The sequence below is a fragment of the Canis lupus genome, chromosome 27, assembly GCF_011100685.1.
Source record: "Canis lupus familiaris isolate Mischka breed German Shepherd chromosome 27, alternate assembly UU_Cfam_GSD_1.0, whole genome shotgun sequence".
Lineage (NCBI taxonomy): Eukaryota > Metazoa > Chordata > Mammalia > Carnivora > Canidae > Canis > Canis lupus.
Window position 1 is genome coordinate 7884695 of NC_049248.1, and position 15646 is coordinate 7900340.

At 56.6% G+C, this 15646-nt stretch overlaps 2 protein-coding genes and 1 long non-coding RNA gene across 6 annotated transcripts in view; 2 read left to right on the forward strand and 1 right to left on the reverse strand.

Annotated features, from left to right (window-relative positions):
* The window catches only part of CD4 (CD4 molecule), a 46610-nt gene extending 39673 nt beyond the window's left edge, over positions 1-6937 (forward strand). The window contains 7 exon segments of the mRNA NM_001003252.1: positions 2182-2337; positions 2741-3001; positions 4071-4406; positions 5182-5382; positions 5931-6055; positions 6419-6486; positions 6801-6937. Coding sequence (NP_001003252.1) covers positions 2182-2337; positions 2741-3001; positions 4071-4406; positions 5182-5382; positions 5931-6055; positions 6419-6486; positions 6801-6831 — 1178 coding nt within the window. The 3' untranslated portion in view covers positions 6832-6937.
* On the reverse strand, positions 1194-9882 carry LOC111092740. 3 transcript variants are annotated; one of them, XR_005379804.1, is made up of 4 exons: positions 9850-9882; positions 8846-8965; positions 8330-8482; positions 1194-2290 (listed from the first exon to the last, which is right to left on the reverse strand). It is a non-coding gene; the product is annotated as an uncharacterized LOC111092740 (long non-coding RNA). The 3 variants fall into 3 exon arrangements; XR_005379803.1 differs by lacking the exon at positions 9850-9882 and adding an exon at positions 9696-9839; XR_005379805.1 differs by lacking the exons at positions 1194-2290; positions 9850-9882 and adding exons at positions 6209-6909; positions 9696-9839.
* On the forward strand, positions 7785-15070 carry GPR162 (G protein-coupled receptor 162). Of its 2 annotated transcripts, none has more exons than XM_038576639.1 (5): positions 7785-7918; positions 11029-12325; positions 13015-13204; positions 13834-13991; positions 14293-15070. In XM_038576639.1, exons 2-5 carry the CDS (start codon positions 11456-11458, stop codon positions 14842-14844), a joined length of 1770 nt encoding a protein of 589 aa, XP_038432567.1. In that variant the 5' UTR covers positions 7785-7918; positions 11029-11455; the 3' UTR covers positions 14845-15070. The 2 variants fall into 2 exon arrangements, with proteins under 2 accessions (XP_038432567.1, XP_038432566.1); XM_038576638.1 differs by lacking the exon at positions 7785-7918 and adding an exon at positions 9274-9425.
* The last annotated feature ends 576 nt before the right edge of the window (positions 15071-15646 follow it).

The following is a 15646-nucleotide window of genomic DNA, read 5'->3' on the forward strand; positions in this document are numbered from 1 at the left end:
CTGTTGCCTATTCTTCTTTCAAGGCTTGGTGCAATACCGATCTTCTCCACGATGTATCCCAGACTCATCCATACTCTTATATCTTTCACACCACCTTGTGATCTCTTTTACAAAGTGTGTGACAGCCTATACAAGTGACAGGGCCATGATAGGGCCCAGAAGAGGAAGGGGAAAGCAAGGAGGGAGAGTTAATTTAGGGAAAGGGTGACCCACTTCATTTACAACCAAGTGAGTTTTGGGGGATGGCAGGATTTTCAGATAAAGTTATTCCTTGGGCCACTGGAACTATCTCAGAATTGAGGAGAGAGGCTGGGTCCAGGAATATCAGTTTGGGAGTCACCCATAGCACTGACAGGTGGTGCCCTGGAGTTTAGAATGTCTGTAGAAATTGGGAAGAGGATGTGAGACAGAGTCTGGGGAACACGTAAATGCTATTGTCAGAGCAAGAACCCAAGAGGAAGAAAAGGAAATGGTGCTCACATAGGAGGAGAGGGCCAACAAAGTAGAAAAGGGGGCAGAACCCAAGAAGGCTACTTACTAGTCCAAGAAGCTTGGTAGATTGTGAAAAGAATGCAGCAGGATTTTAGAGTAACTAGGAACTAAGCCAAGTGCAGAGCAAGGGAAGGAGCCAGAGGGCAGGGACCCCCAAAGAACCAAGGACAGAGGGCTTGGTGGTATGCTGAGGGAGAGCCCAGGGCTACAGCTAATCTGGAAAGGTCTCCTGTGGAGGATGAACCTGGGCAGTGGGAATGGGCCTACCAGGCCTGCAGAGGGAGGCAGGGGAGAATGCTGGGCCAATGTGACACCCAGTCTCCTACACCCAGGTGCAAACAGAGAGAAGACCCATAACTGCTCAGAAGTAGAGCCCGAGGGGCTGAAGGTGGGGTTTTGTTCTCAGCTACCTTCACCCCATCCCTCCAAATATGTATTCTTTTTTTTTTTTATTTTTTTATTTTTTATTTTTTTAATTTTTTTTATTTATTTACTTATGATAGTCACAGAGAGAGAGAGAGAGGCAGAGACACAGGCAGAGGGAGAAGCAGGCTCCATGACCGGGAGCCCGATGTGGGATTCGATCCCGGGTCTCCAGGATCGCGCCCTGGGCCAAAGGCAGGCGCCAAACCGCTGCGCCACCCAGGGATCCCCCAAATATGTATTCTAAGTAAAAAATTGTGCGTTTGCTATGTGAGAATAGCCTTTAAAACCTTCCTCTACAGGAATTCTGAAGGTGCCACCACATCCAGAAAGTGATTAGCTAAAGAGAAGAACTTCCTCCTGGTGATGGTTATTAGGTACTAGGAGAGGAGACTGGGGGAGGCCACGTGTCCCTGCTTGAGGAACTTTCCAGACACAGTACTGCATAGTATACCCAATGGGCTTGGATTTTAATCCTGGCTCCGCCACTTACTGGAGTCAAATCCAAAAGGTAGAAAAGGGTATGTAGTGAGAATCACCCCCCCCATTCCACACCTGTCGGTGGGTATTCACTCCTCCCCAGGGGCAACCAAAGTTACTGTGTTCTTCTGTTTACTTCTAGAAATATTTGTTCCCATGCAAGGCAGATGACAGAGAGAGAAATTTCTCCCTCCTTTGTAAACAAACAAAGCCTGTCCAATATCTTGCTCTTTTCAGTTAATTATATTTCTTAGCTATTACTCCATTCAGTAGATACAGAGCTTCCTTCTTCTCGTACAGCATTCCATTGAATGGGCAAACTATAATTTACTTACCCTATTCCTTCTTGGTGGACAGGTATCTTTGTATGTGCATTTGTCATTCTGATAGATATTATAAATTACCTCCCAAAGAAATTGTACCGGTTTATATTCCTGCCAACAATGCGTAAGAGTCGGGGCAACTATTTAATCTGCAAAATAAGCCACTTCACTCACTTCTTGGAATTGTTGTGAAGATTTCTTGAGATGATGCATGTTAAGTATTGGGCATGTAGGGGTTGGTGCTCTTGAAATAAAGATAGTATTTTATTTTGGCTTAATGAGATCCTGGCCAATCAAGCTCATGGGATGGAATCTCCTCCTCACCAGTCTGGGGTTTTCTGACTTGGGGCAAATTTTGCGGGAAGTTAGAGGCTGAGCTCAGAAAAGTCGTGGGCATTGCCCTCCACAGGGCTGTCACATCTTCAGGCTACCCCAACCTCTTCCATGTGGCTTCTGCTCCCAGGCAGCTCCAGGCTGAAGCATCGTGTTGAATCGAAAAAAAACCTGTGGGACCAAGGATCCTTTCCTCTGGTCATCAAGGATCTCGAAGTTGCTGACTCAGGGATTTACTTCTGTGACACAGACAAGAGGCAAGAGGTGGAATTGCTGGTGTTCAACTGTGAGTAGAAGAGGATCCCTCCAACCAATCTGTCTTCCTCCCTGACTCCCGTTCCTACAGGGAAAACAGGCCCTGGCCTAACTGGCCCCCCTGTCTCCTCAAATCCCCCTCTGGGCCCCCAGTTGGTGGGCCAGTGGGAAAGAAAGAAATCCAGAGAGGTGGGGGGGGGAGGGCGGGGGGGGGGCGGGGCGGGGAGGAGCCAGAGGAAGGAGGGAGTAGGGCAGTGACAAAGGCAGAGAGGACTGGAGCCAGCAGGAGGAGAGAGGGAAACTCTGCCTTGGGCTGGGGCTGGGTCCCTGGGTGTTGGGGTGGGGGAGGAATGGAGAGACATTCTTGGTTTCCTGGCTTCTGCCTTCTCCTTGGGGAAGGCGTGTGTGACACAGGTGGCCTGCTCCTTCCACAGTGACTGCCAAGTGGGACTCTGGCAGCAGCAGTGGCAGCAGCAATATCCGCCTGCTGCAAGGGCAGCAGCTGACCCTGACCCTGGAAAACCCCTCAGGGAGTAGCCCTTCAGTGCAATGGAAAGGTCCAGGGAACAAAAGCAAGCATGGTGGCCAAAACCTTTCACTGTCCTGGCCGGAGCTGCAGGACGGTGGCACCTGGACATGTATCATCTCCCAGAGCCAGAAGACAGTGGAGTTCAACATAAACGTCTTGGTGCTGGGTAAGAGGGGCGCCTCTCCCGTCTGCTTCAGTGGCCCTCTGCTCTCACTGCTCTGCTCCTCCCTCTGCTTCTGGTCAACAGAGGGAGGCCAGGGCCAGTCTCCCCCCTGCCACCCCGGGAAGCTGAATTCTGTCCCAAGGGGTACACTGAGCCCTCTCTTCCTCGGGGTGCTAAGAGCTGCCCCTCTCAGTGGTGGACACAGAGACAGGAAGGAAGGGACAAGGGATATAAGGATGTGAGGGGCCCCAAAGACCCCTGGAGGAGGCCCCAAGGGAGGAAACAAGGGAGGCCTCATGTTTTCTTTGCTGCCTAGCCCCCCATTCCCACTGAGCTGCAGATCCATTTACTCAGACGACATTAACACCAGCAAGCCCGCCCTGTTGTATATATTGCACCTGTAGAATCCCAGGCTGCACACCCCAGTGGGGTGGGAGGTTGTTGCACCAAGAGCCCAAAATGCAAGTCCTACCCCAGATCCTGTCCGCTGGGTCCTCATGTGACCCACGGAGGGTAGTATGGTGGTTAAACACACAGACCAACAGAAATCCTGGCTATGACTTAACCATGAGACCTTGGGCCAGTCACTGAACCTCTCTGTGCCTTGGTTTCAGGGACGATGCTCACCGTGATAGTACCTACCTTGTAGTGTTACCACGAGAACTAATACGTGTAATGCACTTAACAGAACAGTGCATGGCACATAGTAAGCCCAAGGCAAGCATTTGCTCCTTATCTTGTGAAGGCTGATAAATTATGCACCTAAGTAGTGCATGCCAAATGCCCCTTGTGCTCCAGAGATCCTGAGGAGGGAGAGGCCTCCTGTGACTGGGCTACTCTATGAGGGCTTCCAGTGGGAGGAGGCACTGCCTTGGGAACATGCCAGGTGGAGAGACCAGAGAGGACTGAAGAAGTAGATGAGAATTTAAGGGCTTGATGTGGCAACCTAAAGATTTGGTTTCACCCGGTCCCTCCCCTTCCATCTCTTTGTGCTCCTGGCCCATGCCTACCGTACCCGTATACCCCCAACTTCCTATCTCCTGACCCAGCTTCTCTCTCTTCCCACCTCCAGCTTTCCAGAAGGTCTCTAACACATTCTATGCAAGAGAAGGGGACCAGGTGGAGTTCTCCTTCCCACTTAGCTTCGAAGATGAAAACCTGGTCGGGGAACTGAGGTGGCAGGCACAGGGGGCCTCCTCGTCCTTGCTCTGGATCTCCTTCACCTTAGAGAACAGGAAGCTGTCTATGAAAGAGGCCCATGCCCCCCTCAAACTTCAGATGAAGGAATCGCTCCCACTCCGCTTTACCTTGCCCCAAGTTTTGTCTCGGTATGCTGGTTCTGGAATCCTGACCCTGAATCTTGCCAAGGGGACGTTGTACCAGGAAGTGAACCTCGTGGTAATGAGAGGTGAGGAGGTAGGCTGAGAAGGGGAGGGCAGGGGCAGGAGGTAGAGGGACCTGGCCCAGGGTTCACTCTGAGGCCCCAAAAGGGATCCCTCCGCCCTGCTTCCCTGATGGAGCTGAACCAGGGCCTTCTGGCTTGGGGCTGGTTTTGAACTGAGACTGGAATCCACATGTTCTTCCTTGACATCTATGAGCCAGCCTGGGATGGGCTCTGCTGAGAATCCCCAAAGAGTGTGAGCTGAGAACCAGGGCTCTAATTCTGCTTCTGCCCACCCCTCTATGGCCCTAAGCCCCCTGCCTCTGTGGGCCTCTTTCTTCTGAGGATAGCGAAATCCACTCTTATTAAGGTAGTGAGGAGGGTATCATCAGGCTCTGCATTGAGCTCTTCACTTCCTTATCTCCCCCATCACCAAAACTCCACAAATAGTAATGGCTAATATTTGATGCTCAGTACATGCCAGACCCATCTGAGAGCTTTACATGTGTTTGTGAATTTATTGTGTATTTAATTAATGTCTGGGGCTTGGATTGTCAAGTAACTTGCAGGGACACACAGATAGTAAGCAGTGGGGTTAAGATACAAGTCCAAGACCCAGGTCTCAAAAGCTGTGTGTGTGTGTGCGTGTTTTCTATAACTACTTGAAAATGTGCTCTGAGAGGCTCAAAGAGGAGCATCCATGTGAAGCATTTTGATTGTTCTACTGAATCCTCTTAAAGTATGGAGGTGCCAGGAACTTAGAGATCCAGGCTCCCAGCCTCAGGCTCTTGTCCTCCCACAGCAAATAGTTCTCAGAACAATCTGACCTGTGAGGTGCTGGGACCCACCTCCCCTGAGCTGACACTGAGCTTGAATCTGAAAGAGCAGGCTGCCAAGGTCTCAAAGCAGCAGAAGCTGGTATGGGTGGTGGATCCTGAGGGGGGAACGTGGCAGTGTCTCCTGAGTGACAAGGACAAAGTCCTGCTGGCATCCAGCCTCAATGGTGAGTGATGATCCAGGCTCCTGGCCTAACCTCAAGCCCCTCCCTCTTCAGCTCTGGGACCTTCCCCGGGTTGGTGGAGACCACCCAGGGTCCCAGCCTCCCTCTTCCCCTGAGATGGGTAGGTTATTCTCAAACTGCCTGGACCCACAGGGGGAAGGAGATAAGGCGAGGCGTGGTTCCTACCTGCAACCCCACAAGTTCTCACCTCCCTAAGGTTCACAGTCCAAGAATGCAGCACATCTGACCAAGAGCCCCCTCCCTACCTCCTTTCCAAACCTGGACACCTGCACACACGCAGGTACACACGCATGCACTGTGCACAGCCTGAAACCGCTGCTTCCGGTTCCCCAGAGTGCCCTGTAGTCTCTAAACCTTAAGACCCCTTTCTCAGCCTTTCCCCTTCAGCCCTGATGGCCTGGGAGAGAGCCCCATGGACCTTGCTGTGCTCTCCCAGCCCCAGGTGTACCTGGGAAGCAAGGCCTTCCTGGGGCCTTCCAGAACACCCTGACGGAGGGCAGTGAGCGGGAACATCTCTCTCTCCTTTGCAGTTTCATCCCCAGTGGTCATCAAGTCCTGGCCAAAGTTCTTGGCTATCACGCTGGGCGGGATCTTAGGCCTTCTGCTTCTAATTGGGCTTTGCGTCTTCTGCTGTGTTAAGTGCTGGCGCCGCAGGGTGAGTGCGCTTCCCCAGGCCCCCCTTGTACCCCCACAGGGCATCTGAGCACTTGAGGCCCATAGAGAAACAAGGGCAGCCCTGTGCATGTGGCCTGCTTCTGCTCTGGCTCCCTCTGCCTGCCTCCCGCCCGCCGCCCCACCCCCACCCCCAGCACCGCTCTCTCCCAGTCCAAGATCCCACCCATGCACCCATCCATGCACTGGGAGAGAGCAGAAAGAGCAAAGAGTTAACCCTGGGACAGGTGGCCTCAGTTACAGTAACTGCTTCTCCTCTCCCAGCTCTCCCCACTCCCCCCTCCAAAGGGCATGTCCCTTCTGGAGGCCTGGGACCCTCACCACTCCCCTCCTTCTTCCTGGACAGCGCCAGGCAGAGCGGATGTCTCAGATCAAGAGACTCCTCAGTGAGAAGAAGACCTGCCAATGCTCCCAGTAAGGAATTGGTGGGGAGAGGTGGGGGGCGGGGTTATAGGATGGAAGTGAGAAAGTGGGTGCTCAAGGAAGGTGGTGGAGGGCAAAGAAGGGTGCAAAGGTGGGGTGGTTGAGGAGGTAGGAAGCAGGAAGAAGGCGGGGAGCAGAGGTGAGGGGGCAGCAGGCCTGGGATATTTCTGGGTGCCACCCAGCAGCTATGGTCCAGGGACAGACCACCACTGCCCAAGAAGGGAGAGTGTGGTCTGGGAGACAAGGAGCTTCGAGGATGCAAAGCGATTTGGAGAAGAATAAACTTGCTCTTCCTTGTCCTTCAGCCGGATCCAGAAGACATGTAGTCTCATTTGAGGCGCGGGGCCAGGTGGAGCTTCCGGCTTGCAAGCTCACCGGCTGTCCTCCCCTGCCTTTCCTGCTGGGCTCCTGGGCCTGCGGACCAGATGAATGTAGCAGACCCCAGCACTTCCAGCCCTCTCCAGCTCTCCTTATTCACACTTAGCCATTGGTCCTCCTCTTGCAGAGGCTTACGCCATTTCTTCCCCGTTTCCTTTGCATCAAGCCTAGCCCTATGACTTTTTCCCAACTCTCTCCCCCACTGCCCCCTGATCCCAGGGAATCATGCGGGACCAGCCCTGACTGGCTTGGAGGGCAAGGCTGGCTTGGAGGGCAGGCTGTCTGAAGCATGAAGCACAGGACTGTCATATTAGTGGAAGGACCTTGGGACAGAGCCAGTCGAGGGTAGATCCAGATCAAAAGGCTCCTGACTGCCAGCCTCCACTGCTCCATCCTGCCCACTTCTCACTCTGTGTCGGCAGGGCATAGACTCACATCCTGACATGTGCACAAACAGGCAGCCCTGGACACACACCCATGTACAGAGCCCACACTTGTACACAGACACAATTCCTTGTCAGCCAAACAGGACCACTCAATTTCAGAGCCAGTTTCACATCCTTTGTTTGTTTAAACCTTAAGAAAATCTTACAGAGCAGTAGTGTCAGGACCAAGACTAGTATCTCCAATTTATAGATCAGAAATGGAACTCGGAGGGGTCAGATGATAGCCCAAGGTCACACAGCTAGGAAGTGCCAGTGTCAGGACTAGCCCAGGTCTCTTAACCCCTAGTTCCAGGGCTCTATCCCGAACACAGAGACAAGAATCCCGCAGATCTCTGCAGCTGATTAGTCACTGATGCCCAGTCCTTACCCCTGGATTCATAAGGGCACACCACAGCAGGCAGGGCCTGCCTCAGAGAGTTCAGAAACACAGAAGACTTCCCTGCCTAAAATCCCTGCTCTATCACCTGCTGGTGGCAGAATCATGTTACCAGAGGACAAAGCTGCCAATTCTCCTAATCAGAGCACAGGCTGGGAGCACAGGCCCTGTGGGAGAGTGCCCAGTGACCTACCACTCACCCTGTTGCAGAACCTTCTGGAAGGTGAGCTTTGCCAGGGGGAGGGGGTGGGAAGTTGGCTGGAGAGGGAACCCTCTGAGGGGACCTCCTATGAAGGATTGACCATGCTGGGCTTCAGTGCCACTGCCCTGTACTTTCCTTCATTTCCCCCCCAAAACCATTCAGGATACAGGAAAATTGGGGTTACAATTATTCTTCCTCCTCTTCTTGATCCATTTCTCTCAGGATCCGCGGGCTCCTCTGCCTCTCCTTCCTTCCCTTTCTCACCATCTGTCTCAGTCCCTACCGCCTTTCCCCGAGGAGTCTTCTCTTTCCAGCTTGCCCCTTCCAGGAAGAACACCCAGTTGCTGCCAGGACTCCCCACTGCTGGCTCCGCATTGCTGCCCACTCCCGCCCCTGCCTCCCTGAGCTGACAGAAGAATACAATAAACTTACTGTCGAGAAGATGCTCTCCTTCGTGTGTACATGTGTGTATGTGAGAGAGACAGGCAGACAGACTCTTCTCCCTGGACCCGGATCTTCTGATCTCTGGGATCAGACCCAGAGAAGAGGTTGCCAGGCCCGCCAGGGGAAGGAGACGAAGCTTCCCTGGAGAAAGAAACATTCCCGGGAGGCTGATCACCCACCTGCCCACCCCACGGGGGCCGGGTGTGCTTGCCAGAGGCCCAGATTCCTAGTCAGGCCCCTCTCATGTACTGAGGGAGAGGCTGCAAGGTTGTGTGTGCTACACACGTACACGTATGTGTATGGTGGAAAAGGGACCAAGAGAAACTGTAATGTGTGCCTGCCAATTGTGTGCATCCCCAACAGAAGTGTGAGTTTGTGTTCCAGGAGGAGGAAGCGATGCGTGTGTGTGTGTGTGTGTGTGTGTGTGTGTGTTGGGGGGTGCATTCTTTTAGACCTGTGCCCCCCCTCCCCCAGCAGCCCCAGCTTCCTCGCAACCTCCAGCACCTGTCCCTCCGGGGCTACACGCCGGGCGCAGCCCTCGCGGATACACTCAGTGACACACGCTTCCTCCTCCCCGAACACCACCAGCTGCCTCCGAAGCTTGTGTTCGTGTCGGAAAGCGGGCTGGGGTGGGGGCAGGACACGAACCGTCTCACCAATGAAGCCGGTTCCCAGCCGGCGTCCTCGCCCCCTCCCTGCCGGCGCCTTCGCTGCCCCTCCCCCCCCAAGTCGCCGCCGTCCGGCTCCCCGCCCCGCACTCGCCCCCGCGCCCCCCGAGCAGCTCCCCGCCGGCCCCCGACCTGGGGCTCTCGGCGCGGGCCTCCGGCAGGGGGGGCCCCGACAGCGCGGGGCGGCCGGGGCAGAGCCCGGGGGAGCGGCGGCCCGAGCCCCGGAGGCCGGGACCGCGGGGGGAGGGAGGCCCGGAGGGAAGAGGGAGGGAAGGAGGAGGGCGGGCGAGCCGGAGCCGGAGCCGGAGCCGGAGCCGGAGCCCGAGCCCGAGCCCGAGCCCGAGCCCGAGCCGGCGGGAGCCCGGGCGAGCCGCTCGGGAGCGCGGTCCCCATGGCAGTGCCGGGCGCGGCCAGAGGTAAGACGACCCCGGCCCCGGCCCCGGCCCCGGCCCCGGCCCCGGCCCCGCGGCCCCCTCCCCGCCTCCCCCACGCCGCCGCCGCCGCCGCCGCCTCCTCTCCCCTCCGGCCGGCCCCTCCTCCCCAGCCACCTGCTGTCACTGCCCGGGAGCAGAGGGTGGGTGGCGGGAGGGAGGAGCCGCCTGACCTTACCCCTTCACCCCGAAGGGCGAGGGACCCCTGCCCGCGGCAGAGTCCCCCAGAAACCCCCGCCTTCCTCTGTCCTTCACCTCCTCTCTGTCCTTCACATCCTTCCTGCCTCCCTCCCTCTCTGACTCCCCATCTCTTTCTTCCCGAGCCCACCCGCTGGGGCTGGGGTGGGGGGGGGTAGGTGGGAAGGGGTGCCAGGCTGTAGAGGAGAGTAGTGGGGGGGGCGCTGCTGACCAATTCCTTCCACCTCCCTCTGGCTGGCCATTGCCATGGCAACTGGGGTGTACTGGGCTCCGAAGGGAACAAAGGTGGGGGGCGGACTAGGACCTCTCAGGGAGGGCAAGGATCAAGGATCGGAGGGTCTTCCACAGAAAGCAGACCCTCTCACTACTGTGCCCCATTTTTACACCACCCCTATTACCCCCCCCCCCCAAGCCAAAGCCGTTAGCTCATCCTTCTTGCCTCCACTCTGTTCAGGGTTTCACCTGATTTCCTCTTACCCCCTCCCCAGGACTCCCTGAAGCTCAGCTTCTGGCAAGTCAGGACTCTCCTCCCTCCCTGCAGAGGGAGACTGAGGCTGGGGCAGGGGAGAAAAGAATGGAGGTCCACCAGTGGGAGTCAGCACCTTATGGAAATCTGGCTTTTCTTCTCAGCCTCCCTGTTTCCTGCTCCCTCCCTCCACACAATCCCTCTCCCTCCCAAGCCTCCACTCCAGGGGTCTCTGGGGGTTCCCTTCTATTTTCAGATACTATCACTTTGCCCCCTCTTTCTCTTCTGCTCAAACTCTCCTCCTTCCCCTAGATCCCCATCTTTCCATTTCTGGATGCTTCTGATGTCAGTGGTTTCCCCGCCTGCGTGTTCCCTAGCCCCCCTCCCTTGGTCCCAGCCTCCTTTCTTCTATCTTCCCAGATCCCTGGTGAGCTCAAGGGGAATCATGCAGGCTTGGGGAAATAGGGCTAAGCACCAACACCCCTGGGCCCAGGAGCTGGAATAGGTTACATATCCCAGTTTACTGCGAACCCTCAAGAAGAAACAAGTCATACATCTCCAGCAGTAGCTCTGGAGAGAGATTCGGGGACGTGAAGATAAGGGTTGAATAGCACTGAGCAGGGTTTATAAGAAGAGGGGACCTGGGAATGCCAGAGGGAAGAAAAAGGGCCAAAAAGTATAGGAGACGGGGGGTCTGAATACCTTCTTTCTCAAGGTCTGGAAAGCAGGTCTCCTACCTGTGTGGGCTGTGACTGGCCATCTGATTGAAGGCAGAAGAATGTTCTGAATGGCCCCATGGCCCCTAGTAATCCGTTATTTCTATGATTTCAAGAGAAGGGGGCATGAGAAATCTGTCAGAGACCAGCCTGCCCTACCTTTACCCTCCCCCTCCCACATGTCATTTCTCCCTTGCTGTTTGTCCAGGTGGCTGAGCCTAACCCTCCACACCCCTTGGGGGTGCCCAGAAGATCCTTGACTGGTCAAGAACCAGAGGAAGAGGAGACCTGGAAGTCCCGGCATGGGGACCAAAGCTCCTCAGCCAGCCTCATAGCTGGGAAAGCAGTCAGCCTGCCTCCCTCATTGACCACAGAGATACTTCAGGAAGGGCACCACCCAATATGGAGGCTGAGGACCACCTCTGCTGACCCTCAGTCTCCTCCCCTGCCCTCCACACGGGACTTTAGCTGGGTCAGTCATGCAATGCTGAGCAGCAGGGTAGGCCTAGAGGCGGCCTGCTTCACCACAGGGCAGGAATTGTGTGCATCATGGGTGTGTGTATGAGTGGGGCTCCTGGGTGAGACCCAGCCCCCACCCCCAGGAGTTCAAGGGGGTGGGGGGAGCCGGGGATAGGATGGCTCGGGGAGGAGCAGGGGCAGAGGAGGCCTCCCTGCGCTCAAACGCCTTGTCCTGGCTTGCCTGTGGGCTCCTGGCGCTGCTGGCCAATGCCTGGATCATCCTCAGCATCTCGGCCAAGCAGCAGAAGCACAAGCCGCTGGAGTTGCTGCTCTGCTTCCTGGCGGGCACACACATACTCATGGCGGCTGTGCCCCTCACCACCTTCGCTGTGGTGCAGCTACGGCGCCAGGCTTCCTCCGACTATGACTGGAACGAGAGCATCTGCAAGGTCTTCGTGTCCACCTACTATACCCTGGCCCTGGCCACCTGCTTCACAGTCGCCTCACTCTCCTACCATCGCATGTGGATGGTGCGTTGGCCTGTCAACTACCGCCTTAGCAACGCCAAGAAGCAGGCACTGCACGCTGTCATGGGCATCTGGATGGTCAGCTTCATCCTCTCCACACTACCCTCCATTGGCTGGCACAACAATGGCGAGCGGTACTATGCCCGTGGCTGCCAGTTCATAGTCTCCAAGATCGGCCTGGGCTTTGGCGTGTGCTTCAGCCTCTTGCTACTTGGGGGCATTGTCATGGGGCTGGTCTGTGTGGCCATCACCTTCTACCAGACATTGTGGGCCAGGCCCCGGAGGGCTCGGCTGGGCGGCCCGAGAGCAGGGGCTGGGGGTGGTGCCAAGGGGGCTGGGCCAGGGGGGTTGGGTACCCGGCCAGCCTTTGAGGTGCCAGCCATTGTGGTGGAGGATGCCAGAGGGAAGCGGCGGTCCTCGCTGGATGGCTCTGAGTCGGCCAAGACATCCCTGCAGGTCACCAACTTGGTCAGCGCCATCGTCTTTCTCTATGACTCACTCACAGGGGTGCCCATCTTGGTGAGATTGGGGTCCCCCACCTGCTCTCCCTAGTCCGGGCCCCAGCACAATCGCTTGACTTCCAAGTCCTTTAGCCATACAGCAACTCTGCCATCCACCTTCGTCTCTTCTGCCCACCCCCATCTGTGAGCCCCCCACCCCTATCATCCAGCTCCCAGTTCCCATTGCCTCCAGTCTTGTCATCTGCTTTCCAGCTTCTGCTACTCAACCCCACTCCCCGTCTTCCAGCGCCACCATCTATCCTGTGGCTCCACACTTAAGCCCCCCAGCCCACTGTCCAGCAGCCCAGTCCAGTCTCCATTCCCTAACAGTCTCAGGACATCCCACAGGGTCCCTGAGCACTCCAGGGTGGCAACCCCTGAGAGCTCACCCCACCACCCCAGCTATGCATCCCCAGCTAGTTCGGATTCCTGAATTTCTCTCTGTGTTCAAGTGTTCTGTCCCTCTGGATGTCAGGGCTTTGTCTGCAGTACTTACCCCGGACCTTCCCCTGAATCAGTCCCTTCCCCTCTGTTCATCCCATCTCCCCTTCCAACTCTGCCTCCATCACGATCCTCTGTGAACTGGGCCATCCCTTTTCGGCACCCCCCCACCCCCGCACTAGGATATTGGGTGGGGGGCCAAGTGGGACCTCTGGGAGCCGGCTGGGTCGTGACCCCGCGCCTTTCCATTCCCCATCCTCCCGCTAGGTGGTGAGCTTCTTCTCCCTTAAGTCGGACTCGGCTCCGCCGTGGATGGTGCTGGCTGTGCTGTGGTGCTCCATGGCACAGACACTGCTGCTGCCCTCCTTCATCTGGTCCTGCGAGCGCTACCGGGCCGACGTGCGCACCGTGTGGGAGCAGTGCGTGGCCATCATGTCCGAGGAGGACGGCGACGACGGTCAGAGGAAGGACTGGGCTTTGGCGTTCCCGGGCTTCGGCTCCCTTTTCTGCGCCTTTCCACCGGCCCTTCTCTGTGTGGGGACGGGCTGCTCTGGAGTGCCCCCTCCTGGACAGAACCTGCGCCGGCCCTGAGCTGACTCTGGGCTCCCCTTTCCCTAATCACGCACCCCATGTACACCCACCGCTTCCTTCTGCACCGAGGGCTCCCTGCACCCGGTGTCAGTTTCCCTCTGGAAGCCCACACTACCCAGCTCTGCCTCCACTCTCCAGGCCGAGTATCCGAAAAACAGTCCAGAGCCCTAACACAACTATAAAGGGAGGCTGTGGAACTAAGAGGAGGCTGAGCTCCCTAAGAGAGACCCCTACCTGGAGGGACAGTTCTTGGGTGGGGTTGTAACTGTTTCAATAAATGCCTCTTTATGTATGAAGCCCTAGGGACCTAACTCTGAACGCAAAGACGTTAGAAACTCTTGCTTTTCCTCTTGGAGCTTACAGACTAGTGGGCACAGAAGGATTCCACACCCCACCGCACCCAAGCTTACAAAGGAGGCAGGAGGTTTTAAAGGGGGGTGGGGAGGGAAGTGGGTATTCCCTGCCTGTAACCACCCTGCCCCTTTTCTCTCCTAGACGGGGGCTGTGATGACTATGCAGATGGCCGAGTGTGTAAAGTTCGCTTTGATGCTAACGGTGCCACAGGACCAGGGAGCAGGGACCCCTCCCAGGTGAAGCTGCTGCCTGGACGGCACATGCTCTTTCCCCCTCTTGAGAGGGTCCACTACTTACAGGTATGGAACTAGGGAGTGCACCTCCTATTCTAGGTACCCCCTTACTATTTGTCTCCAGTCTCTGCTAACCATCCTGACTCCCCACTCCCTAGCCCTGGCCTGCAGGGCACCTAAGGGGTAGGTGAAAGGTGTGGTGAGAGAGGCTCCCCTTCAGACCTCTCAGAACCAGGTTTGCCCATTAGAGATGTTTTGCAAAAGCTTAAGGGGGTGGAGCCACCTTGCAGAGTCCCCACTTTGGTTCCTGCCTCTACTCCCACTTTGTCCCTGTAGCATCTCTGCGTCTACCTGCTCCTCTTCCCAGGTCCCTCTATCCCGCCGTCTGTCCCATGATGAGACCAACATCTTCTCTACTCCTCGGGCACCAGGCTCCATCCTGCATAAGTGGTCATCCTCTGATGACATCCGGGTCCTCCCAGCCCAGAGCCGAGCCCTGGGGGGCCCTCCTGAGTACCTGGGTCGGAGGCAAAGGCTGGAGGATGAGGAGGATGAGGAGGAAGGTGAAGGTGGAGGGCTGGCTAGCCTTCGCCAATTCCTGGAGGGTGGGGTATTGGGGTCAGGTGGGGGACCTCCACGGGGTCCTGGCTTCTTCCGGGAAGAGATCACCACCTTCATCGATGAGACACCTCTGCCTTCTCCGACTGCTTCCCCAGGACCCTCTCCTCGCCGGCCCAGACCCCTGGGCCTCTCACCCCGCAGGCTCTCCCTTGGGTCCCCTGACAGCAGAGCCGTTGGACTTCCTTTGGGGTTAAGTGCGGGGAGACGCTGTTCCCTGACAGGGGGTGAGGGGAGCGCAAGACCTTGGGGAGGATCCTGGGGCCCAGGTAACCCCATCTTCCCCCAGCTGACCCTGTGAGCCCACGTGGGCCTACAAGACTCAGAGGAGGGGCTCAGAGTGAGTAATACCACTTCTGGCCCTGAGCCTAGAGCAGCTGCCTCCAGACTCCATGGAGATGGGCACTGGATCTGGGGCCTGGAGGCTCCCCACCCCTCTGCTGCCTCCCATCTCAATGACCAGATGTCCTACTCACCTTCCATCATCCTTAGCAAAATGTATTAAAGCCTGAAGTGTTACCATGGAAGCCTCCGTGTCCAGTGTGCCTGGGTGGCAGAGGGTATGGTGGGAGGCTTGGGGGTGAGATGGCTCACAGAAGACAACATAGAGCAGAGGCCACGAACAGCGGCACAGAAGTACACCTGGACAAAGACCAACTCAAACACGAAGACATACAGAGGGACAGGCTGATTAAAGCATCTTGTGCTGGGCATGGGCATGGGGGGGACACTTGAGTTTACTGGTTTGGGGTAAGAAGGATCTCTGTCCAGATTTGTGGAAGTTGTTGCAGAGTGCAAGTCCATGTGCCATGCCCCAACTCTCCTCCTTCCCCCAAATCCACCTAGACCTCACATTCTGGGCAGGAAAGGACTTGGGCCTGACTTGGTGTCACATGTCCGAATCCCCTGCTGCAACCTAAAGCTCTTTTTTCCAAAAGTGGGTGTGGGTAGGTGTGTGGGAGGCATCCACCATCCTTGTCATGGACTCAAGAGTGCCTGTGGTGTGCAGATAGAGCAGAGGGGAACACAGCCCCAGTGGTTCCCCTGACCCCATGGGCCTCAGGGATTGGAGTCAAGGGTCCTAAGAGGCTCCCCAGGCTGTT

Bases quoted from the DNA above. Each gene is read 5' to 3' on its own strand.
- GPR162 (XM_038576639.1), top strand. From the start codon at position 11,456: ATGGCTCGGGGAGGAGCAGGGGCAGAGGAGGCCTCCCTGCGCTCAAAC. The intron at 12,326-13,014 runs GTGAGATTGGGG...TCCTCCCGCTAG, and splicing joins TCACAGGGGTGCCCATCTTG to GTGGTGAGCTTCTTCTCCCT. The intron at 13,205-13,833 runs GTCAGAGGAAGG...TTTCTCTCCTAG, and splicing joins CGAGGAGGACGGCGACGACG to ACGGGGGCTGTGATGACTAT.